General features: G+C 44.2%; 1 protein-coding gene across 2 annotated transcripts in view; it reads right to left on the bottom strand.

Moving 5' to 3' along the window:
* The window catches only part of LOC120535074 (retinoic acid receptor RXR-alpha-A), a 194,866-nt gene extending 179,206 nt beyond the window's left edge, over window positions 1–15,660 (bottom strand). Inside the window, exon 1 of one of the 2 annotated variants that reach the window (XM_039762617.1) lies at window positions 15,341–15,660. In XM_039762617.1, coding sequence (XP_039618551.1) covers window positions 15,341–15,368 — 28 coding nt within the window. In that variant the 5' untranslated portion in view covers window positions 15,369–15,660. The remainder of the gene's footprint in view (window positions 1–15,340) is intronic. The other variant, XM_039762618.1, reaches the window with a different exon arrangement.
* Window positions 15,661–27,380: the final 11,720 nt, after the last annotated feature.

The raw sequence follows: 27,380 nt of genomic DNA, 5'->3' as shown, positions 1-27,380 counted from the left end.
TTCAGACGACACCTCTGGAATTGCCAGGTGGCTTTACAGTACATCGGGGGTGGCAAAGGGACAGAAGCTGTGTCACTAATAAAGCAGGTGTTAATTCATTCATTCATTCATTACTTTGTTCATTCGTTCATTTCCTGGATCCACTTTGCCTTCTGAGGGAGTCACGTAAGAAATAACGGACAGGGCCGGGAAGTAATTATCGTACAGTAATGGACGCCACCTGTAACGCCAACCGGTCCACTGTGTGGAGCTGAGCACATGGCAGACAGAAGGGAAAAGAGGAGCACGAGGAGTGTGCCCGGTGGCAAAAAGGAACGTTTGTAAAGAAACGAAAACCTCTATAACAGCACAAAGTGGTCAGGACACTGCGGCATCATCCAGTAATCACGTCCTGGACGAGACACACGCTGCTGCCCGTTTATAGCGCCTCCACGTCTACTCTTTTATTTGTCGGTTTTTTCTCATGTCAGGTAACCACATGGATTCCCTATTTTGTTTGTTTGATTTGTGAGGCGCTTTGTGACACACGCCATTCATACTAAAACTATACAAATGAAAATTATTACCAGTGCCGCATTTTATAAAGACTAATGGTGGTGTGGAGTTTGCGTGTTCTCCCCGTGTCTGCGTGGGTTTACTCACAAAGTCCAGAGACATGCAGGTTAGGTGGATTGGCAATTCTAAATTGTCCCTAGTGTGTGCTTGGTGTGTGTCCTGCGGTGGGCTGGCATCCTGCCCGGGATTTGTTCCCACCTTGTGCCCTGTGCTGGCTGGGATTGGCTCCAGCAGACCCCCGTGACCCTATGTTAAGATATAACAGGTTGGACAATAACTGACTGACTGAATAATATAATATAATATAATATAATATAATATAATATAATATAATATAATATAATATAATATAATATAATATAATATCCCACTTGAACCAATTCTGTGACCAGAGACTAACTAGATAGACATGAAAAACACTATTAGATAGATAGATAGATAGATAGATAGATAGATAGATAGATAGATAGATAGATAGATAGATAGATAGAGTGAAGGCACTATATAATAGACAGACAGACAGACAGATAGATAGATAGATAGATAGATAGATAGATAGACAGACAGACAGACAGACAGACAGATAGATAGATAGATAGATAGATAGATAGATAGATAGATAGATAGATGGGGTGGTGTACACTGTAAAAAAAGTTACATTTACAATAAAAAACTGGCAGCTGTGGTTACTGGAATTTTACCATAAAAGATAAAGTGACAATATATTTTCATCTATGGTATAACTAAGTGTATATATTTTACAGTAAGTAACTGTGTTTTCTTTCCAGCACATTACAATAGAAGTGAATGTTTAAATTGAAATGCCCGCACTGTAATTCAGATGCCAATCAGTAAACCATCAACAAATGCTGTCAGAATCACCAAGACCACCACACAGTCTGTTTTTTACATTGAAAAGAACTGAATGTCTAATGGCGCGTTGTCATGTTGTCTTATGGAGAGGTAAATTGTCTTTTGTGGCATATAGTATCCTTCAGGTTTGCCAGTTTATTCAAACTAACCGCCCCATAAATGATCTTCATAACCTCAAAGGACCTTCAGCACTCGGGGTTAATACGTCTGCTGATTCTGTTTCTGTTCCCCCAACTGTGCAAAGGTTTGCGGTTCACCTGGAAGACTCTTTGTAAAAGGGGGCGTTTCCTTATGCAAATATCATAACTGTATGCAAATTTAGAAATCGGTGCCAAGAAAAAAAAAACAGAAAATATTTAAATTCTGAAAAATTGCATCCTACTCTACAGTATATGGCAACCACACCTTACCTCCGGTGCACATGAATTCATTCAGTGATATTGAAGAAACAGTCACATCAAGCACATACATCTGATCATCTTGAGTTAAACGAATGTGAGGTCGCTGTTTATATGTGAATATTCATTCTTGGTCACCGCATGTGAAGGCGGATTAGCGCAAACCGCACACGGTCAACAAACAGACACTTTCTTTAAACAGCCTGGTGCAGTAAAATGGAAAGCGTAACACGATTTCCTTTCTGATGGCATTATCTCATTTTTTGATGCCGTGATCACCATTTTTCACCGTATTTTTACGGGTTAGCACTGTAAAATCTGTTATACTGGTCTGTATATTTCATTTTAGTGCCTCGGTGTTATGAAACAGCGCTTTAACGTTTTACATTTTACAGATGTTTGCCTTCGCTATTTCACAGTTTTATTCTGTCTAATTAACAGCCATTTTTTTTACCGTGCAGTGGCTCAGGCCTTTGACTTCACCCCGTACGTCACCTGAGCGTCACCTGAGTGAGTCCCCTCACCTGTTTCTGTCCCAATTGGTGAAAAAACAAAAGAAACGTAACCAAAGGTATCTCAATATTGTACGTCGTCTTGGAAAAATACATCAGACAAATATAAAATAATAGGATAGAGAAAGCTGCGGTGGGCTGGCGCCCTGCCCGGGTTTGTTTCCTGCCTTGCACCCTGTGTTGGCTGGGATTGGCTCCAGCAGTCCCCCGTGACCCTGTAGTTAGGATATAGCGGGTTGGATAATGGATGGATGGATGGATGGATGGAGAAAGATAGCAACAAATAATAAATAGACAGAACTGTATTTGTCCCCATTGGTGGCTTTTTACAGATGTGGAATAAAAACTAAATTAAATAATAATGTAATAAATAAACAGGTAAATATTCAGCAGTATGACTAAAAGAAAGAAAAACTTCTGTCTTGGCAGTGAGAGTCGCAGGGAGGCATTATGCAGGCGGCTTGTATATTATATATTATAAACTCGTGTAATTGTAATTGAATTGTAATTCGTATTGTAATTCTCGTGTGTCTCTGACTGTTTGGATATTTCTTGAGTTTCTGTGAAAAGCTAAATGTTAGCTTTAAGCAGAATAAAGTTCCATATATGTACAATATAATATATCATAAATAATGTAATATAATATAGCATTGTCAACTCTGCCTGAAGCAGTTCCGTGTGGCCGGGGGTCGGCAGGACAGATTCAGGACGGGGGCTTCCAGTCCATCGCTGCGCCGTCCCATTCACGCCGTCAGCCACACATGCAGTGTGCAGTTTAAAATGACGATGAAGTGTCATGGTCACTAATGGCCGTGCACAGAGTTGATTAATTCTTACCTGCATATCCTAATCAACCTGCGCCACATGTCATGCCAACACATTCGCCTGCACGCATCCAAGAAATCTCATAGGTACAACGTCCAGGCGAGGCGGTTCGAACCCAGAACAATGGATCGGTGAGGCTGCAATGCTACCCACTGTGCCCAAATATTATTTGTTTCTTTACTCGTTCTCTGCCACTATTTTAAGACAAATTCGTCTTGGGGGGTCCACATATCCTTCAAACTCAATCTGGTGTCCGTTGCTTATAGCAGTACAAGTCTGGTGCCATACGCTCTTAAAAAGAAAAGCATCAAAGTGCTTCTTCAAAGCAATACCATAAGGGTTTGGGCATTTCTAGTTCCCAAAAGAACTGTCCACGTGAAGGAAGGTTCCAAAAAAAAACCCTTTATTTAATAAAATCTCTAACAGGGTGCAAAAATAGCCATGGACAGATGATAAGAGACTGATGAAATGCCACCAGGTCTCCGATTTTAAAAGAACTCAAGTAATGTGACACACGAGGGGAGGCCATTCAGCCCATCAAGCCCGTTTGTGTAGCGAATAGCTAAGCTGTCCCGATATCGCATCCTGATTCTTCAGAATAGCGCTGGGTGACTTACTTCGGCTTTTCTTGATCTCTAAGCGTTCTGCTTGGTCGCCTACCACGCATTAAAGATTTCTGCTTTGTTCAACCTTTTCAAAGCCCCAAGAACCAAGTTCACATGCCAAGGACTCTCACCAGAATGTAGCATCGAGGCTACGAGGAACTGCTCGACGCAGTAAAGTGCCAGTAAAGAACCGCGTGGAAACGAAAAATAGCAAGATGAATTTGACGACAGCATGGTGAAGAACCGGGAATACGGAGAAAAAAAAACATAGAAAAAGAAACGGAAAGGAGAGGAGCGGGAAAAACACGCCAACAAGAAGAAAAGAAAGAGGGCGAGAGAGGTGTAAGGAACTATGGAGAAGAGCAGAAGTGAGAGATGGCCGTGGAGCGCTGGAAAGCGCGTGCGTGTGTGCGTGCGCGCGCGGCAGCACGCGCTCTCGATTGTGTGTTTGTGTTTTTACCGCGGTGTTTCACAATTCCAATCAGCAAACACCTGGAGGGTCAGTTATTCAAACATTTTACTTCAATAAACGGCCCCCACATTGACAGTCAAAGCGCCTCATCCTCTTTAGTCTTTACAAATTTTTTTCCGATTGCGGAGTTTCTTTTTCAGCCTTTCCAGGGAGCCGGGCACTCTTCCACAGTTGGTTCCTGCTGAATGCCCGGCAATGCCGGGTTAGGCAGCGGCTCTCCGCGATCCTGAACCGGATAAACGGGTTAGACAAATGGATAGCCGGGGTTTTCAACAACAGTGCGATGTAAAAGGTCGGTGCTTGTGGGACGTCTGTCAACTGCAAAGGGACAAGGGACACGCTGAGGAGTCCAAGAGGCGCTGAGCGACTTTTTTTTTAAGCCTGCCTGCCAAAGTCTTTTCGCATTTCTTGAGAAAGCCTCTCTGAATATCCTGCACGTTTGAAGATGCCTATTCCAAGTATTTGATTATAGTGACTTTTAATCCAAGTCGATTTACAAGTCCGAATATGGCCCTGTATTTTGTGCAGGTGAAGTGACGTGGCTCCTCGTCAAACAAGAAGTGAACACCGCAGGCCTGTACTGAGAACTCCAACACCTCAGCCCCGAGGCAACACTAACAGGTTTGGCGCTCCCTTTCTGCCAATTAAAGGCTTAATACCTGACAGCGAGACAAACACTCTCTCCCTCCCTCGCGCCCTCTTACATATACGGTCTATTTATACCGATCTATCTATATATCTACTATAGAATAAAACACTAATGTATGTGCGTCCAGCCCTTCCGAGCGATCTGATTGGTCAGTTTGGCTCTGGTGACGAAAGACGACGAGCGAGTGTGAAGGCGTTGAAAGTGTCGCCTTCAAAGTATAAAACCGGACAGGAGGCGAGAAAGGCCCCTTCAAAATAACGAGGGGGCTGACAAGCGAGCTTTACGGGGACGCGCTCGACAGATGGAGCGCGGGTGAAGAAATATCCAGCCACACACAAATACCGAGGAAAACAGCTAAAAGCACACGTAGGGCATAGGATGGTATACATTTTTAAATGATTCTACCAGCTTTCTTCAACCAGTACCCTTACTAGTAAAGCAAAGTCTGTGTGCGTGTGTCAGGTCCCTCCGAGCAATCTGATTGGTCAGTTTGGCAAGGAAAGAACATATCGAGTGACACTGGGTAACTACGAGCAAACAGAGAAACCAGAAGTATCTGCAACAAACCCGAATGATAATTTCACATCGGGCCTGTTTACCCTTAGTGTTAATCAAAAAGCGGACAGGAGGCGAGGAAAGAGGCTCGAAATGACAGAATCCGAGAAGCAGGCTTTACGGGGATTTTAGATGTCATATAATGGATAGACAGGCATCCCACCTGGAATGGAGGGCAGTTTCTTACCTGGCAAGAAGGCCATAATGGAAGGACAGCCTGGGTATAGGTGCAACCCAGCCAGGATTGGTCCCAGTAATCCCAGAGAAAGACTAATGGGTAGACTTGGGGGGGTTGGTCTGTGTACCAGTCACAGTCCAGCCCCCTTTGTGCCAATGCTCCTCTGGCACACTCACAGTTTGGATAACCACTGGACTCAATAAGGGCGCTGTCACGATAAGAGCTCCCTGTTTTGTGTCACTTCAGCAAGATACAGAAGTGCCAGCCTCATGAGTGGCATATAGTTGGAAGATGGATGAGTAAATGGATGGAAGATGGATTTCTGAGGAAGATGGGTGGACGATGGTGGTCTTTTGATAATGGATGGAAGGTGGACTTTTTAAGATGCATGGATGGATGGATGGATGGATGGATTTCTGTTGATGGTGGATGCATTTCTGCTCCGGGTGATGTGGGTTTAGAGAATGGATGGATGGATTGATAAATCTGAGAATTAGGAGGTCTTAATTTGGAAGTGCAGATTGTGCGCAGAGACAATACTAAAATGCACTCCAGAGTGGATGCCATTGATTTATGAATGAAGAAAACAGAGTGACTTAATATTCAGTCATTAATACATAAAGGGGACACTTAACTCAAAAGTTTAGTTATTCAACGGTAATTAAGAGTTAATTTCTGTCCATTTGTCTCGTTCGATTGGATTAATAATGGCAGTAATTAGATAACCTATTTGATAAATTAAAGATGTACTTATATTATTTTCATGCATTATTAACTATGCAACTTTTACAAAATGACCTACCGAGTGATTAAACAGATTACTTCTAATTGCTGATTTGGCTTTGAACTCCATACAGTCCTTTCACATAAATCCATCACTAGTGCCACTGTGAATTAAGGGTGCATTTAAATAATAAATCATTAGCCTACTGTTGCCTAATTTGCATTACATGTTAATTAGATTAGCGTCTACAGTAATTACCCGAGCATTAAAATGATTTACACGGTTTGTTTTCTCCTTAAGGAATTATTAAGTTATCATGAGTGAACTCGAAATGCAACGGCACAAAAAAAAAAGTTATTTTGACAAAATAAGAAAAAAGGCAGAGACGCGCTTTACGCGATCGGCGCGCTGCACGAAACGGCAGTTACTGCGGCCAGCGTCTGTTAGGGGATTGCGACACGGCGGGTGCTTTGCTCATGAATGGCGACAGCGTCTCGCAGAAACGAGATAAAGAAAATTAAAAGAAAAAGAAAAATGAAACAACAGTCACCCGATCTGATTGATCACTAGAGCCATTTGTGGACCTCCGTGTGCCTCTGAAACTGACTGGAGCGCTGCGAACGGACTGGAAAAATGCAAAGCGAGCGGGCATCTGAGTCACCTGACTGACAGAATGAAACGGCGGGCACGAGAGACAAACTCATAAACACAACCGTCTGAGATAATAAACAAATAAACAAACAAACACAAAAATAAATAATTAAATAAATACAATTAGATACCAATCACAAAAGGAACGTGAAGCGAGTGACGTGGAGATGTTGAGGGTCACGGTGCGCTTTCAAGTGAGAAGCTGCCATGCAATAGCCAACTACTGTACAATTAGGAAACATACAGGATCCATTGACGTGATAAACACAATATAATGCATGGACGTGAAAGACGTTCTGTAATGAATGAGTGGATATAAAAAGCGCTGTGGATTGGAGGGGAGAACTGTGCCAGCCACTTTGAGGTTTACAGTCCAGCGCTGTTTGCTGGACTTAGGCTCCATCCTCCGCAGAGACTTGTGCTCGAGATATGGCAGGTTTAGGAAATGGATTGATGGAAGTCCAGTTCTATTATTAAATTAACAAGCGTGACCTAAGATTGGCACCCCCTTAACAAGTCTGCACTATAAGTAAATTTACCTGAGCACTTACCACCTTGGCACCTGCACTTAGTGAAGGGCGCTATACAAAAACATCAACTGATTTGAACTGAATTCATTTTGGCGCACTGGTGGTGCTGATATCTCTCAACAAGGAGGCTGCTGTTCATGTCACGTGGGGTCTCCCCAGCATGGAGGTTGCATGTTCTCCCGATGTCCAATGTCCAAAGACACGTAGGTTATGCGGATGGGGGATGTTAATTTGCCCCTGCGTGTGTATGCGTGTGCTCACCCTGTGACGGATTGGCGTCCTTTCCAGGGATTGTTCCTTCGTTACTCTCAATGGTAACTCCATGCCGACCCTGCTCAGGATGAAGGGGTTTAAGAAAATGGCTGGATGGACGAATTCATTCATTTTAAGGTAGTTAGTTGCTGGAAGAATATTTTCAACAAAATGCAGTTTAAACACGCAGTATTTAAAGAGCAGTACTTTCTAATGTTATAATAAATTTAAACAACATGAAATGTCGGTATACATAATTCATGTGTCACGAAATATATTTTTGCTGCTCGACATTATTTTTTGGCTGACACTTTTATCTATGGCAACTTACATCCTTTGACATCCAATAAGAAGTCCTCATCCCAAAGGGCTTTCAGGGATTTTACAGAGCAGCAGTTCGCACACTTTCGAGCACGTGACTGACTACCGGCAAACAGGTGAGGTGACGGTGACCGAGTCGGCTCTGTGGACAGACACTGACAACTTGGGTGTCGCGATGGAGATTTGCGCTGCGTGTCTTCGGCAGGAGCACCCAAACAAGCTGACATGAGAGTGCATTCGAGAGGCGAAGCCAGAAAAGGAATCGTGTGAGCTTAAAAAATGTCGGCGCCTGAAAGCAGCAAGCGATAGACAGACGGGCGGGCGGGCACGAAATTTGTGGGGAGAGGAAAAAAAAAAACGCGGTGAAGATGACAAGCGGCGGAGCTGATGGCAGAGAGGCGTTAGTGAGCAGTGCGGTGGGCAGCGCAGCTTCAGCGCTCTGAAAACACAACCGCGAAACGTTCAAATATAGCGCCACGTGACGTCAGCCGGCCCTGATTAGAAATCTGTGAGGTCCGAAGGGTTGGGTGGAGGGGACTCACCCGACCCGCCACGTCAGCCCACCCGCGTGTCTTCTGAGCCCTGGCTGGGTGCGCCCACACTTCACATGGGGACGACAACATCAGGAATCGGCATTTGAGGTACGACATGGCGCTGCACGACCACGGGCAGAACAATAGACGAGTCCAGCACTCTAACAAATAACGGGCATGGATTAACTGGTTTTATTTTACTGAGCCCTATGACTCCTCGTAGACCCTTTCCTTGACAAGCAGCCATTTCATTCCTTGGAGGGCCCTGTGCACGTGGAGGTTCCTCTTTGGGCATTGAAAACGTTTACCGATATGAGGGCAGAGCAGACATCTTAAACGTGTAGTAGGCAGGATATTGTGAGACCAAGAAAACCAGAACTGAGCCCAGTGTGGTTACAAGAATAGAGAGCACTTTTAAAATCAGGGATATACCGGGAGTTTAGGAATCTGTTAGAATCTGCTGGTGGTCATTTATGGAACCTGATACAGATGGAAATGAAGAAATGCTCTCCTTCTGGAACCTTCTTATGGGTGGTTCTTTAGGAGACCAAAGGTGGCTTACCAATATGGCATGGCTATAAAAAAAAACAAGTTTAATTCAAATTGGTATGTTTATTTTATACAGTGAACGATAGAGAAAGAGAGAGAGAGAGAGAGAGATGAAAGGCACTATATAACAAATAGATGTGACAGGCACTATATGATAGATAGATAGATAGATAGATAGATAGATAGATAGATAGATAGATAGATAGATAGATAGATAGATAGATAGATAGATAGATAGATATGAAAGGCACTATATAATAGATAGATAGATAGATAGATAGATATGAAAGGCACTATATAATAGATAGATAGATAGATAGATAGATAGATAGATATGAAAGGCACTATATAATAGATAGATAGATTAAAGGCACTATATAATAGATAGATAGATAGATAGATATGAAAGGCACTATATGATAGATAGATAGTAAAGGCTCTATGTATTATACAGTATTGTCAAAGATAAGAAAGGGATTATATAATTAATAATATATAATGTAGAAAGCTTTAAGAAAGACACTTTATAAAATATCCAAGTATACAAGGCACTATATAGAATAGGGTGCCACATTTGTGACTTGTGGTCACTGTAATTTTGCATGTTCTCCCAGTGCTCTTATGGTTTTCCTTCTGCCCTCCTCAATGTCACACTGGTGAGGTCCACTGGTGATCCCAGACTGGCCCAGTGTGAGTGTCGGTGGGTGTGAGAGGTCTTTGTGGTGACCAGACATCCCGTCCAGGGTTGTGGTTCTCGCCTCGCCTCTGACGCTGTTGTGTTTGGCTCCACTCCCCCAAGGGGAGTCTGAATTGTTTTAAGCCTGTTTGCCCGCCACGTCACACTGTCCCACTAAATGTCCCCTTGCACGGGGCTACGCTGATAATGCTGACTGATAAATGGCCTTAGTAACATCAAGCAACTCTGCCTCTCGTTTCCACGCTGCCATGCCTTGGTGTATCGTGACCTCTGCAGAACGTGTCACATTTGTGTTATGAATTGTTTTATTGCTGATGTCGCTTATTGATTAGCATTTACTGAGTAATCTGCGCCCCACACTCAGGGCTGGACGCTTTCCCCGTATGCACATTCACACACGTATGACGGATGGCCGCTGTTTGTTCATTCATATGTCATATTGATTGGAGCCTTCACTGTCTCAATTGCTCCGTGCCCTTTTTTGTCACATTTTCATTCTAGCTTTACTCCCTGAATGTCTGTCAACCAGCTTTCCGATTCATTCATTCTATTACGGTGCAAAGGCGCTATATAAGGAATGAAGTAATCGATGTCATGACCCAAATGTGTATCAGTCAGTCATGCAGAAGGTCTGTGCCGTCCACCCTGAAGTGGCACGCACTTCACAATGATCACAATGGCATCTTCATCTCCATTAAGGACAAGTCACTCAGTATGCCTATCTGGTCACTGTCATCACTCAAAAGCAGGGCAGCTCCTCACGTCAATCATTTCTTAACTCGAGTGGTCATTCTGATCAATTAAGAGGTTTGATTTTGGTGGCAGTGTGGCATAGTGGTTAAGGAGCTGGGCTTCAAGCCCTGAGGTTGTGGGTTCAAATCCCACTACTGACACCATGTACTGGGTATTTACTTATCTAAAGAGCTTCAGTAACTCCCCACAACTCAGTTTACATGCTTGGGAAAAATAAAATGGATAAGCCATCAGCCAAATCATAACCTTAACTTCCTGAGGATTAATAGTGTGCCATGCTAAACTGAGTGTGATCTGAGTAAGACTGGCATGTTCTCCCAGTGGCCTTCTTCTCACACCTTTAGAAAATGAATGCCACCTAAAGTGGGCACCTCTAAATTGTCTGGTGTGATGAAGTGTGTGTATCTGTGATTAAACAGGAGGTGAGACTAGCACCATCAAAGGTCACCCCAATGCTGCCATGATGGGCACCCCATAACCTTGAACTAGATATAGGGGGGCTATCTGTGCCAAACGTGCTGTGGTGTTTGTTCTCCATATAGTCTGGTGACATCAACCATTAGATTGTGTCTTTATTTAGGTTGGCATCATTGAGGCAAATTTCCAGAAAATATGTCAATGACTGAAATGAAATCAGTCAATGAATGCCCTTCCAGCTAAGTATGCGTCACCAATGAAATAAAGAAGTGTAGGATGCCCCCTGTTGGCATGTGGAAGACATGCGGGTAACCCAGTAAGAAGTGGGTCTCTTACACTCAAATCTCGACATGCCCATGGCTTAATGTCAAAGAATCCATCACACCTCATTGCAGTTTCCCTCGTGGTAAAGTCATAATGAAATGTATTGTGCCCCCTAGTGGCACAAGCATGAAAGACAGGTGTAGGTAACCCCTTTCCAATCTGCAGTGACTCTCCAATGCCAACATAACATGTTTAAGACATTACTATCAAAGTGTCCATTGTGAGACCAGATACGCCTCTAATAAGACATAAAGAAACATAGTGTGCCCACTAGTGGCATGGGCATGTGGAAGATGTGCCAATCCCAGTTTTTAGGTACTCTGACACTGAAACCTCAACATGCTTGTGACTTCATGTCAAGGTGTCTGTCACACTACAGTACAGCTATTCCTCAAATAATAATGACGTAAAGAAGTCTAGTGTGCCCCCTAGTGGCATAGACATGGGGAAGATGGGTTGGTAAACCCAGTGCGAGTCTGGAGTGGATCTCTGACACTACAATAACTACATGCTCGTGATTCGATGTCACAGTGTCTGTCTCTCATGCCACTTTCTAGCTGTGGCTTCATTTCCAATGGAGTCAAGAAGTGCGGTGTGCCCCCTATTGGTATGGGCCTGGGTAAGACTTGTGGGTAACCCAGTCCCAGTCTCACACTGTTTATGACTTAATGTCAAAGTGTCCACCGTGCGAGCTTTCCAACTGCGCCTTCGTTAGCAATGGCTTTCAGGAAGTGGGCCCCCTAGTGGCCCAATTAGGTGAAAGGCTGCCGCTTCTTTCTCTCTGAGGCTCTCTGGACGGGTCGCCTTAAGCAGCCCTTGGTGATCTTGTAGGAGCCCCTGTAAAGTTCCTGGGTGTGCCAGTCACGACAGAAAGACGCTATATATAAAATAACAAAGGCCACTGACTCACATGGTGACCCCTCGGTTAATCACTTGGACGAGTGCGTCTCCAAATCTCAGCCTGTCTCTGTCCTTTGTCATTTTAAACTTAGGCTCTGATTGTCTGCCAACTGTACTTCTGATTCATCCGTTGTTTTATGTAACTCTGCTGCTTGCTATGAAGGTGCCATATAAAGCATGAACTGCGCGACTGCACGTTCCAGATGTGTATGGCACACTCAGGCAGAAGGTCTGAAGCTCATGCGCTTCACAATGATCACCATGGTGGCTTCACCTCCATTAAGGACAAATCAGTATAGCGTCCCTGAGCACACTCACCTGCTCACAGCCATCACTCAGAAGCAGGGCCGCTCCTCCAGTCAATCAAAGGTGACATTTATTTTACCTATCTGAGGATTAATAAGGTGTGGCACATAAGGGGGGCTTCATTTCTGCTCAACTGAGTGTGGCCTGTGTAGGGCTGGCATGTTCTCCTGGTGCTCACATGGTGCTTTCCTCTCACACCTCAAAGCAGTGCACATCACATGAAGTGTTTGGTGTGACTTAATGGGGGTGTGCATGACAGGATACAGGGTTAGACTGAGAAATACTGACAAGGATGGGCACTTTGTGACCTTAAACCAGATAAAGGGGTTTGATGGAGGGGTACCATTAATGTCAAACACTTCTGCACGTCGTGTGGTGAGATCCTCCATCGGATTGTGAGACTCCTTTAGGTTGGCGTCATCTAGTCAGCCCTCCAGAAAATAAGCTGCACAATTTTAAAGGTTTTAATCAATAAATGATTCTCCAGCTACGCCTGCAATACCAATGAAGAAAAGAAGTGTGGTGTACCCACTGTTGGCATGGTGAAGACGTGCCAGTATGGAGGCTCTGTGACACTAAAATCACCACATGCTCATGGCTTAATGTCAAAGTGTCCATCATGTGACTTTCCAGCTATCCTTTCAATACCACTTGGTTAAGAAGTGTGGCCCCCCTAGAGACACGGGCATTGCACATTGACTCACAGAGTGTGGCACATAAGTGGAATCTGATGCCTCTGAAGTGAGTGTGGCCTGTGTAGGACTTGCATGTCCTCCCGGTGTCCATGTGGGGCTTTTCCCTCTCCCATCGTAAAGAAGCGCATGTTTCATTAAGTGAACGGTCTGCTGCCATTTAGTGTGCGTGAGCCGATACGTGGACAGACTGGCACCCCATCTAAGGCTGCAACCCAATGATGCCAGGATGGGCACACAGTGACCTTGAACTGGAATAAAGGGTTTATTGGAGGGATGCTATGTGCGTCCAATTTATGCTTCTGCCCATCGTGTGGTGAGTCCCACCCCAGGATTGTAGATTTTTTTAAGGTGGGCACCATCAAGGCACAATTTCCAGAAAAAAAAAAATGCGCTGCACGGCTTTAAAGCTTTGAATCCATGAATGACTTGGAATCGCAGAAAATGCTGTGCCCGTTAATTTGCCCCCCAAGTGCTAATCAACTTTGTTTCTTTTGCTGTACTTTATATATTTAACTGCAAATGAGCCTCGTTATCAGATTTGCCAGGACATAAAAATAAGAAACAAAAAAATGTGTTTTCGCTTATCTGCGGCGCGTGACGCCCCTTTGGTTAACCCTGTCGGGGCCGAGGACGTCAGGGCCGCTTCTTCTTGGCCTTTCTTTCTTTTTTTTATTTATTTGTTTTTTGTCGTTTTTTTTTTTTTAGAACGACGTCGATGTTCCCGTTTCTTGGCGTTAATAAAATGACATCAAAAGTGACAACAACAAAATAAACGATATGAGGGAATGCGATGCTTTGCAGTGTGGCTGAAAAGCCCGGCTGCCACTTAGAAGTTTGCCAGCGAGTACACACGTCGTACACACTTCACGGTCAGCTTTAGGGTCGAACCGGAATGTTAATAAATGCTTTCAGGACAAAACAGTACGTGGCAAGGCGGGTAACGATCCTGGACGGAGTGCCAATGCAGCGCCTGGCACACTGAAAGCTCGAACACTTTCGAATGCCTCCCTCCTTCCCTTCAGGGACGAAGCCCGCTCAAACACATTGAGAACGGCTGACCCCCAAGACGAGAGCTGAACCGGAGTCCATGCACTGCGAGATGACTATACGCTACCCCGCTGCGCCCCTGTGCAGTCAGTCAGTCAATGATTGATAATGATGAATGGCTCCGGCAGCACTAAAAGGACATTAACGGAGAACAAGTGGTAAAAGTTCGGCGAAATGTGGCTCGGCCTGAAGGTCTGCAGGAAGACGGAGCTCGCCGATCGGTGTCCTCGAACAGCGGCCGAGGAAAAAGGCGAAGCGCAAAACGAAATCCCTGCGAGGTGTGGACTCGGCGGCCGAGTTGGATTCGCCGCTGACAAACCGAGCTCGACTGAAAGTAGACTTTGAACGACAACTTGAGGGAGGCGACGGTCACCCCCCACCAGCACCACGTCACCCACACAGACACTTTCAAAGCTGTGCAGTGGCGATCCGAAAAGAAGTTTCAAGTGGTGCAGATAAGGCACCAGAGGGTGTGTGTGTGTGTGTGTGTGTGTGTGCGATCCACGCGTTTGCTTTCAACGCAGCTCTGTGGGGCTCCCGTACGGCAACCCATAAAAACAAACGTTATAAAAAAAAAAAAAAATCACGCACGCTCCTCCTTTACAGGTGATGGATGGACTGACGGACGGCGCTCAGCTTCGTGTTTTCAGGCGTTCAGAAAAAGCAGCCAAGCGCGCTCGGACGTTCACATTTTTGTACACACAGAACAAGTCGGTCGCCCGACTGCTGAAAAGAAAAAAAAGAAAAAAGTGACGCACGGCTCACTAAGAAGTGTGTTTTGTGCTCCGCAATCCCAGCGGCCAGCATAAAGTCCGCTTGCAGCAACTGTCCCCCAAGACCCCGCAGAGATTCAAAGCTACGGCGGCGGCGGTGGCGGCGGCCAGCTTCGTGCTGCTCACTTTTCATTCTGCCTTTCTCGGAGACACTTCAGTGGCCAAATAGGCAGGCGGATCGCGGCGCGGTGAACTCCCCCAGTCGCGTGTGACAGTACAGTAAACGCACCGAGCGGTGAAACTTACCCAGTGGCAAGAACGGCTTGGTTTCCATGCCTGCTGGCTTAGCTCATGCCAGCTGATCCGGACGTGTGTCTTTGCTTTTTGTGTGTTTTCTTCTGTCCCTTGTTTTTAATGTTGTTAAACCAATGGCAGGAAAAAATAATGGACGAAGCCAGGCGGTGCAGTACACAAGGATCCAACGGGGTAACCAGAATGTCTTAAATCGCCGTGTTGTGTTGTATCAAAATTCACCCAACAATGTAACTCAAGTACTTCTCGCTCGCTCGCTCTCTCTCTCTCTCTCTCTGTCTCTCTCTCTCTCCCTTGCTCGCTCTCTCCCTCGCGCGCTCTCGCTCATTCGCTCGCTCTCTCTCGATCTAATACTCCAACTACGGCAGCTCGCAATGCAAAGGGGACCCTCCCAGGGGGGACTGCCACACACACACCTTCGGGGAATTCGCAACGACAGGGGGTAAGAGAAGGGGGGGGTAGGAATTATTATTAACCCGTCAACGTCTACCTTACTGATAAAGGTTTATGATGGGGACCGGTGTTATAGATCGCTGGGCGAACTTTATTTTATATAGCACCCTGCATATCACGACACGGGGAAAACGTTTTATGAGACGAGCAAAGCAATACGATTATTTGCAGGATTATTCTGCTTTTATTCCCACTGTATTTCTTTGAATACTTGTGAAACACTTTGGACATGAGAAAGGCGCTATATAAGTACAATTATTATTATTATTATTAGACAGAAGACACTTTATAAGACGAGCCTAGTGACACGATAAAGTGCAATATTATTTTGCTTTAATTCCTATGTATTTGAATATTTCTGAAATTCTTTGACCATGGTAAAGGTGCTATGTAAATAATATTTATTAAAATATTATTATTTTATCATTATTAAAAAGATAATATTTCATAAGACGAGTAAGGCAATATGGTAACGTACTGGATAATTGTGCTTTTATTTCTATTGTATTACTTATTTGTAAAACAGTTTGGGCATGGGAAAGGCGCTATATAAATACAATGCATTGTTATTACTAATAATTATTATTAAACAGAAGACGCTTATGAGACGAGCAAAGTGATGCAATAAAGTGCAGGATTATTTTACTTTTCTATTTTTATTGTAGTCCTTTGGACACTTGTGAAATGCTTTGAGCATAGGAAAGGCGCTATATAAATACAATTTATTATTATTATTATTATTATCCATCCATCATCTAACCCGCTATATCCTAAACTACAGGGTCACGGGGGTCTGCTGGAGCCAATCCCAGCCAACACAGGGCGCAAGGCAGGAAACAAACCCCAGGCAGGGTGCCAGCCCACCACAGGGCACAAACATACATACACCAAGCACACATTAGGGACAATTTAGGACCACCAATGTACCTAACCTGCATGTCTTTGGACTGTGGAAGGAAACCCACGCAGATACGAGGAGGACATGCAAACTCCACGCAGGGAGGACCCAAGAAGCAAACACAGGTCTCCTAACTGCGAGGCAGTGGCGCTACCCACTGCGCCACCGTGCCACCCTAGTTTTACTATTATTATTATTATTATTATTATTATTATTATACAGAAGACAGTTTATAAGACGATCAAAGTGGCATGATAAAGTGCAAGATTATTTTGCATTTATTTCTATGGCTTTCTTGGAATACTTGTGAAACACTTTAGGTATGGAAAGGGTGCTATATAAATACAATTATTATTATCATTATTATTATTATTAGACAGAAGACACTTTATAAGATGAGAATAGTGACACGATAAAGCACAATATTATTTTGCTTTACTTCCTGTAGTATTTGAATATTTCTGAAATGCTTCAGCATGGTAAATGTGCTATATAAATAAATATATTATATTATTATTATTATTAAAAAGAAAACATTTTATAAGACAAGTAAAGCAATATCATAGCGGGCAGGATAATTTTGCTTTTATTTCTATTGTATTCTTTTACATATTTGTAAAACAGTTTGGGCATGAGAAAGGCGCTATATAAATTAAACAGAAGACAGCTTATAAGACTAGCAAATCAACAGAATAAAGTGCAGGATTGTTTTGCTTTTCTGTTTTTCTTGTTGTCCTTTGGACACTTGTGAAATGCTTTGAGCATAGGAAAGGCGCTATATAAATACAATTTATTATTATTAATTATTATTATTATTATTATTATTATTATTGTTATTGGGGCGGCACGGTGGCGCAGTGGTAGCGCTGCTGCCTCGCAGTTAGGAGACCCGGGTTCGCTTCCCGGGTCCTCCCTGCGTGGAGTTTGCATGTTCTCTGCGTGGGTTTCCTCCGGGCGCTCCGGTTTCCTCCCGCCATCCAAAGACATGCAGGTTAGGTGGATTGGCGATTCTGAATTGGCCCTAGTGTGTGCTTGGTGTGTTTGTGTGTGTCCTGCGGTGGGTTGGCACCCTGCCCAGGATTGGTTCCTGCCTTGTGCCCTGTGTTGGCTGGGATTGGCTCCAGCAGACCCCCGTGACCCTGTAGTTTAGGATATAGCGGGTTAGAAAATGGATGGATGGATTATTGTTATTATTTTACAGAAGACAGTTTATAAGACAATCAAAGCACATGATAAAGTGCTGGATAATTTTGTATTTATTTATATTGTATTTCTTTGAATATTTCTGAAACACTTTGGGCATGGGAAAGGCGCTATATAAATATAATTATTTATTACTATGATGATGATGATGATGATGATTATTAGACAGAAGACAGTTTATAAGACAATCAAAGCGACATAATAAAGTGCCGGATTATTTTGCTTTTATTTCTGTTGTATTCTCTGAAGGTTTGTTAAAATGCTCTGAGGACGAGCGGCGTGTGGTTGCACATCAGGGAAGATCTAAAAGCGAAAGCAGGCAGGCAGGCAGGCAGAATGGCGCACGGGTTAAAGTTTTGGACTTGAAACCCCGAGGATGTGGGTTCAGACCCTGCTGTTGAAACGGAGTGACCCTGAGCAAATCATTTAGCCTGCCTGCGCTCCAATTGGAACATAAAAACTGGGATCGGTTGTATAAATCGTTAAGGCTAACTTTATTTTACATAGTGCCTTATATACCATGAAAAGGGGAATGCGGTATATTAGATGAGCAAAGCGACACCATAAAGTGGAGGATTAGTTTTTTCCAACTGTATTTCGTTGTGTATTTGTGAAACACCTTGAGCACAGGAAGGGCGCTATATAAGTGCAGTGCATTATCATGTTTTAATGATTATTAGACAATTGTAGAACAGAATAAATCTCAAGACAATGGAGGCCAATAAAGTACCAGAGGACGAGTGGCATCTGAATACACATCAGAGAAGAGCTAAAACCTGAGGCAGGCACCCTGGCGTAACACTTAAGGCTTTGGACTTGAAACCCTGAGGTTGTGGATTCAGATGCTGAAACGGAGCGACCCTGAGCAAATCACTTCACCTGCTCCAACGGGAACAAAACAAAAGAAATGAAATCAATTGCACCTCTGAAACGTTAAAAAAAGTCATTTACCATCCTGCTGCATGGTCTCAGGTTGGGGTTACAGGAGCTTTTACCGGATAGCATGAGGCACAAGGCAGGAACAAACCCTGGACGGGGTGCCAGTCCATCACAGGTCTCACACACACACACACACACACACACAATCCACCTAACCTGCATGTCTTTGGACTGTGTGAGGAAATCCGTGCACTCGAAGGTGACCCACACAGACACGGGGAGAACATGCAAACTCTACACAGCTGGCTCCTGGTCTCCTTACTGTGTGTTACCACCGTGCCACCAGTGCTGTAAGTCACTTTGAGTAAAGGTGTCAACCGAAAACAATAATAAAGTTTCTCTTTCTGTCATCTTCCAGCAAAACCCCCAAATCTCATTCTCAATTCGAACAAACTAATTCTGTAGGCCAGGATCACGATCATATCTATCATGGCAGTGCCAACCACAAGACAGGAACTAACCCTGGATGGAATGTCAGCCAATAGTGGGATAACCTCACGCACACACACAAATACACCAAGAATAGTGTTGATATTTAATTTTAGCAAATGGTTATTAGTCTGGATGACACAGTAGTAGTGCAGCTGTTCTGCAACATAAGGAGACCAGGGTTCAAGTCACGGGTGCTCCCTGTGTGGAGTTTGCATGTTCCTCTTCATGGACCAAAGTCTTGGCGGTTAGGTGGATTGGCCCCAGGTGTGTGTGTGTGTGTGTGTGCTCACCCTGCAATCCTGCCTTGCACCAGATGCTACCTGGGAGAGCCTCCAGCTTCTCCCGCCTCCCTGATCAGCATAAGGAGGTTTGAGGAATGAGTGAATGGTTTATGAGGCTACGACTTGCTCAAAACACTCTGCTGCCCACAAACAAGGGTGATGCACCTTGGAATCATCATATCGGTTATACTCGATAGGTGTAGACGAACTGTATTAGTTAATCACTCAATCGATCAATGTGATTACCCGAGAACGATGTGTGTATCTGTGCTGGGCTTCAATCGCAAGTATGGAATAAACAGCAAGGGAGAAGCGACCAGCGCACAATCGTGCGATCGCTCAACAGAAAAATTCAAAGTCTTCAATGGACCCCACGGGGCGATCTTCAAATTATGAGAGGATGCCTGAGGAAACATCCACGTGATCAAAAGGCAACTGATGCCGATTTTAAACGCAACAGGGCGGAAACGTCACCCCAGAAAGAATACATCCGCCGAGGTCACCTGTGCTCACATTTGGTTTGCTGGTGTTGGCACGGAACTCATTTGAGGGGAAACGCAGAGACGAGAGAAAAACACGTCTTGGAAAAGAGCACGTCGGCTCGAGACGGAGCGCAACTTTGAGGTCGGAAAAGATGCGGAGAACCCGGCGGGCGGGCGGGCAGGCAGCGTACCCTAGCGGCGGAAAGAGGACAGTGCAGCCGGCAGTCAACACGCGCCTGAGCGCCTAACCCTTAGCAGGCTCGGTGTGTGTGTGTGTGTGTGTTTGAAAGTGAAACACCAGCGCACGAGCGCAGAGACATCAGGACCTGAACAGACATTCTGGACTGTATGGCGATGTGCAGGAGATTCTCGTTTTAGCGCCTTGAGCTCCACAGGGTTCGACATCCCGCAGAAAGATCGACATTAAATAAAATGCATCACGAAGAGGAATATGGCCCAGTTGGCTACCTTAGGAAAAGACTGACACCGACGTGCCATTCGGGCTGTGGAGCGAAAAAGGACGGAGCTGAAAACGGAAAGTTGGAATTACAACACTGGAAATAAATTAACGGCTTTAGATAAACAACAAGAAAGAGCACAGCTACGACAACCCGACTCCATTTGATCCGAAACTGTTCACTTGGTGAGACTTAAACTTATAAAGAAGAAAAAGGTCAAGATGAATCTAGATATGTTACTATTAGGGGGAGATAAAACGAATGGCATGGACTTGAAACACTCCAGACATACAGTACATGCATGACCTAAACGAAGAAGCGGACTATTACTGAAGAAATCAAACAATCAATAAGCGCGTTCATCTATAATGTATCTCGCACCTTTCCTGTAAACAGAGTCCATATAGTGCCTTTCCTCTCTATTTTATATTACTACCTTGCCCAGCTATCATTTGGAATGTGACCAGTCTATCTATCGTCACACACGAGCGCAAAGAGAGCAAGTTCAAGGTTGTAATGAAATAAGATTGACTCGAAACCCCGGGGAGTGTAATGCAGTTCAGAGGAGAAGGAGGAGGCAGCGCGATAAAACCTCTGACGTCACTTCCGGAAGCATCCCGGTAGTCCCACCTCTTCCTCGCCGTCTGCTATTTACGAGATCGTGAGACCGGAAGTAGGCTGTCAGTGCTGAACCTGCGCCTGTAGAGGACGGATCTCTCTTGGCAGACGCAACTTAAATCTTTTAAAGTTTTTATTTTGTGCCTTGGTTATTAAACAGGGTACTAGGGTGGTGCCCCAACACTTTACCTTGTCCCCTCTATATACATTTGTACCTTACATCTACTTTGTACAGCACTTTTCTATTTACCTATTATAATGCGGCATATGTATTATATTTTATTTAACACCTTTTTGATTTACCCATCTATTACACTGTTTCTTACCTATTTTATATATAACGTTTTCAATCTATTAGAGTGTTCTTTATCTATTACAATGTGCCCAATCTACTTTTTAGTTTATATAACACCATTCCATCTATCTAGTTACCTACCTATCTATATAGTTACTTTATATCGCAGATCTCCTGTCTACCTGTTCTAGTGTGTTATATCTATTTTATATATAACCTTTCCTTCATATGCATTATAAGGCTCTTTATGTGCCTATTACAATATGTTCAGTCTGTGTGTCTACTGTACAAAGCACCTTTCAAATCCATTTGTTGTAATGGGCCCAATGTGTCTCTCACTTTTATTCAGCACCTCTCCTATATATCCATTATAATGTTCCTTATCTGTCTTTTAATAATGTGCCCAATCTGCTTGTTTACTACAGCTCCTTTTTTCTATCCATCTACTTTATAGGGCACTTTTTTCTGTCTATCCATATTACAGTATGCTTTATCTATTTTATTTATAATCTTTCATCAATTGTAAAGAGCGTCTTTCCTATTTATTTTTTATAATGTTCTTTATCTGCCTATTACAATGTACCCAATCTATCTACTTTATATAACACATTTCCTATCTATCTGTCTATCTATCACTTAGACTATGTTTATTATATAGTACTCTTCTTTCTTTCTTGCTATTATATAGTGCCTTTCATATCTATCTACCTATCTATTAAATAGCACCTTTCACATCTATCTATCTATTATATAGTGCCTTTCATATATATCTATCCTTAATAATAATAATTATTATATTATTATTATTATTATTATTGACCAAAAGTGTATCAAGAAACGCTACTTGGGCTTCTTCATACATACAGCAATACACTCACATAATGCCGCACTGGGACTGGGACCGCCATGTCAGAAGTATTTTCTTCCTTTCAGTCACTCTGGTCTGTATTTCAGAGGGGTTAGTTGTCTGTCACACTATAACAATATGTATTTATTTATTGAACTCCTATAAAAAGCCATATTTTTATGAGGACTAATAAAGTTCTATCTGTTACAATGTGCCAAATCTACTTTACATATGTCGATTCTATAGACTTGATTGAGGGAAAAAGCTGTGTGACTCTCTGCCCATTAGTCACCAAACAGGACTGAGTGCACAGCAAAGACGGTGGGTTTCTGAATCTGAGGGGAAGAAGAGGCGGGTCGTGTGGAGGGCAAAGCAAAGTGCAGTCACCAGAGGGCATGATTTGGAGCCAGAACAGGAAGTGGACGAGATGTTACTGCTCCTGTAGGGATGGGAGAAGAGGTATTATTAGTACACCTGAATAGCACCCGACATACCGGAGTTTAGCCAGACGCCCCCCGCTACCTCCTATGCACACGTCTGTGACATTTTATATGTTCACATATGCACATCAGAGGATCTCCTCATGGTCTTGATCAAGGTATGTAATAACCCGCCAGGGCGAGAGGAGGCGCCTTCACTAACATTCCCTTCTCCTTCTCTCCATGCAGCTGGCCAGTAAGTGCAATTAGCCCCGCCCCTTCCGGTTCAAAAACATGGCTTCCCTCAAGGGGGTATCTTTTACAATTAGATCAGACTTCCCCTTATTTCTGCAGTTGAGAGCTGCATATATTTGTCAGTATTTCACCGAAAGGCTCATAACATAACATCAAGGGGCATTTCTTTCGTTGGATTTTTTTTTTTTTTATTATTTTGGTTCATTGAACGGGACAACCAAGTTGGCATCCCAAGTTTTATCCTTCCGTGACCTGTCCTTTCTGCATGTGGCCACAATATACTTTTCTATCTATCAGTCTGATGCACTATATCACAATTCCTGTCTATTGTAATGTCTGTTACACGTGCCCAGTCTATTTATCTGTCTACTTCATATGGCGCTTTACATACCTACCTATCTAATACAATGCGTGCTCCTTATCGATCCATTTTATTTATTGCCTTTTCAATCTATCTATCTATTATAATGTCCTTTATCAATCGACCCCCGATTTTCATTACAACGTCGCTCCCCTCATTAAGTCTGCAGGTTTCCCTCCCTTGTGAAGTGTCGCGGAGGGGCCGGGTCGGGGGAGTCCCCTCTTCCTAACATCACCGATTTCTAATCTAAACGTTTTGTGGTTCGCTTCACCGCAGTCAGTGACTCGAGACCCTCATCACCCCTGCGCCCCGCCTTCAATCGGCGTGTTTTCCAGTTTCACGGACGAATCGTGCGTCTGCCCCCCGTTACCCGCTGCGTCTCGTTAGGTTTGGCCAACAAGGGAGTTGTGATTGTGCCTTTCAGCCGAGTCCACGCCGTCTCTCGGGTTCAGTAGATAAACTATTAACGGAAACCAGTAAGATGGCTGCTTTCTGTTCTCAAAGCCGACTCACCTGCTTGCCGATATATAGCGCTGCTCCATAATGATAAGCTTGTGAGCACCTTGGAATGGCGATCTCTGTTATCTTTTATTTATTTTCTTTTTGGAGGCTGCACGCTGGTGCGGTGATGGCACTGTTGCCTGACAATAAGCAGACCGGGGGGTCGCGCCTCTGGTCCTCCCTGCGTGGAGTGTGCATGCTCTCCCCGTGTCTGTGTGAGTTTTCTACGGGCGCTTCGGTTTCCTCCTACCCTCCAAATACATGCAGGTTATCGGAATTGGCGACGCTAAACTGACTCAGGTGTGTATTGTGTGAGAGTGTGTGTGTGTGTGTGTGTTCCCCCTGCAATGGACTGGGTGGTTGTCCGGTGTTTGTTCCTGACTGGCGCCATTTAAGCTAGCTGGGATAGACTCTAGTACCCCCAACGTGACCACCAAACGCACGTGTAAAACACACACACAAGCCCTGGTTCACTGGTGGCGCAGTGATATGCGCGGCGATCTGATGAGTTCAACCAGCACGTTCTGACCGTGTGAGCGGGGAGTTTGCAGTGTGCGTGGCATCTGCATGTTTATTAATTATTATTATTATTATTATTATTTTGTGTGGTGGGCTGGCACCCTGCCCAGGATTTGTTTCCTGCCTTGCGCCCTGTGTTGGCTGGGATTGGCTCCAGCAGACCCCCGTGACCCTGTAGTTAGGATATAGTCGGTTGGATAATTGATGGATGGATTATTATTTTGCCCTACCATATCCCCAAGGAAAGTGCTTTGTGCGTCGTGTGTGTGTTTACATGGGTAAAATTCCCAAGGCTTATTCCTGCCCTGTATGCGTTATGACAGGAAGAAACCCGAATTGAATGAATTGGCTTTGACAATACTGTGTTACTTTTTAATTTTGATAACTAAAGCACTTGACCCTAAAACCACAAGACCACACTTCTGACCCACAGTGTGGCCCCTGAGCAAGTCATTTAAATCCATCTGGTGAGTTTGTCAGGGTTCTTAAAATTCAACTGGCAGATGTAGGGTGGGTGGCGCAGTGGGTAGTGCTGCTGCCTTGCAGTTAGGAGATCCAGGGTTGCTTCCCAGGTCCTCCCTGCATGGAGTTTGCATGTTCTCCCCATGTTTGCTCCGGTTTCCTCCCACAGTCCAAAGACATGCATGTTAGGTGCACTGGCGATTCTTAATTGTGCTTGGTGTGTGTGCGCCCTGCGGTGGGTTGGCACCCTGCCCGGGGTTTGTTTCCTGCCTTGCACCCTGTGTTGGCTGGGATTGGCTCTAGCAGACCCCCGTGATCCTGTAGTTAGGATATAGCAGGTTGGATAATGGACGAATGGATAGTTAAATAAGATTAGAGAGATGGCGGCATGGTGGTGCAGTGGGTAGCGCTGCTGCCTCGCAGTTAGGAGATCCAGGTTCGCTTCCCAGGTCCTCCCTGTTGGAGTTTGCATATTCTCCCCGTGTCTGCTCCGGTTTCCTCCCACAGTCCAAAGACATGCAGGTTAGGTGCATTGGCGATTCTAAATTGTGCTTGGTGTGTGTGCACCCTGCGGTGGGCTGGCACCCTGCCCAGGATTTGTTCCTGTCTTGGCTGGGATTGGCTCCAGCAGACCCCCATGACCCTATAGTTAGGATATAGCGGGTTGGATAATGGATGGACGGATGTTGGCGCAGTGGTTAAGATGTTGGACAGCGGACTGCAAATCCTGAGCTAAAGGGTTTAAATGCCACTTGTCACACACTGTGTGACCCAGAGCAAGTCACCTCACCTGCTTGTGCACCAACTGGAAAAGCAAAACCAAGTGGAATTCCAAAGATGAAAGTCACCTTAGATATAAAACATCAGCCAAATAATAACTTTACAGAATTCTTTTAAAGAAAGCTAACCATGAAAGGCGCTATATACAAACACAGACAAGGCCTGATTTCTCTTGGAGCCTGTACTGATTGTAAATAATTAAGTAAATAAATAAAAAGCCTGGCCACGCCAACCAAAGCCAGCTGGCCGCCTGCTCTGCTCAGTAATCCGATACGGACGCGGCCGCCTCATCCACGCGCTCCTTTTAAACGGACCCTCGTTTCTTCCCCTTGATTAATGGCCCTCAACCTTTGACTCTGCGTCGCATAAATCAATTCAGCGTTTGAAAAAGAAAAAGACTCGTCCCCAGGCTTAGACCCTCTGTCTTCATTTTTTCTCACTTCTGTTCAACTCGACATGTTGGCTAATACGTCTTAATCGACCGCTTGCTTTTTTTTTCTGAAAGAATACCAACAGACACGCCCCCTCAACCGATAAAAGAAAAAAAAAAAGCAAAAAGCGCCCGTCGTCACTTTGTGAGAGCCGCTGCTCTTGGGGCAGGAGGGCCGGAGCGGCGGATCGTCCTGCCTGTCCCATCTCGTTGTAGTGCCGCAGTAAAGACGGCGTCGGGGGAGTACAGTGGCAGACTGGCGCCCCCTGCAGAGCTCATTTCAAAACAGGTAATACCTTGAACGGAATTAAGAAGAAATGCTTTTAGTAACAACAGCAAAGGTTTGCACTTGATCTCCCACTCCTTACACCTAAACCAAAGCCGAAAATTAAAAGTGAAAGCGACCTTCATCCTCCATTTACCATTACAAGTCACCTCCTCTTCTCTTCAGGTGTCTGTCTACTCGCTTCTCCAGCAGGCGGTTTGTCCCATCGGCACACAAACTGATTTTAACTTTTGTTTCAGCTCCTCTTTCAGTCCTCGGTCTGATCTTTACGTCCTCGAGGTCCTCAATACAGGCCGGCGGCAGTTTGATGTACAGGTGGGGTGCAGACAGACCCTCTTGTCATCGCTGTTAATGGGTGGGATGAGTGAAGACCGCACGGCCTTTCTGAGGTGGGAAACCTGACCATGGTGGGGGGCGGGGGTGGATGTGAAAAAACACCTCACGGGCACTTCTGATGGAAATGACACTCGCGTTTAAAGATTTAGAGGGCGCTTTAATCTACGAGGACCTTCAAACACCTGAGAGAAACTCACAAAACTACAGAAGGGAAGATCGAGAGACGACAGGTAAGTCAAAGGAAGAAATGAACACCTGCGGCGCCTTAGACTTCATCATAGAGCGCACCAACGGAGCTATTATATAGCACCTTTCACTTTGATCTAACTATATATTATATAGTGCCTTTCACATTGATGTATCTATCTATCCATCTATTTGTTTGTCTGTTATATAGTGCCTTACCTATCTATATATGTCTGTTTTGCTGTAGTCTATTTTGTCTAGAACCTCATTTGTTCAGTTAAATTCACCATTATATAGTTGTATAATGCCTTTCACATTTATCTACCAATATATCATTTTGTTATATAGGCCTCTCACAACTATCTATTTATTATATAGTGCCTTTCACACTGATCTGTCTATATATTATAAAGTGCCTTTCACATCTATCTATCCATCTATCTATATATTAAATAGCACCTTTCATATCTATCTATCTATCATATACTTCCTTTCAAATCTATCTAATTGGTGATCCTGCCGACTAAATAGAATATGTGTGTGTGTGTCTGTGTGACCTTTCATGTATCTATCTATTATATAGTGCCTTTCAC

This window comes from Polypterus senegalus, chromosome 9 (genome assembly GCF_016835505.1).
Source record: "Polypterus senegalus isolate Bchr_013 chromosome 9, ASM1683550v1, whole genome shotgun sequence".
Classification (NCBI taxonomy): Eukaryota; Metazoa; Chordata; class Cladistia; order Polypteriformes; family Polypteridae; genus Polypterus; species Polypterus senegalus.
Note: the sequence above shows the minus strand (reverse complement) of the source record. Positions and strands in the feature narration are given on the sequence as shown.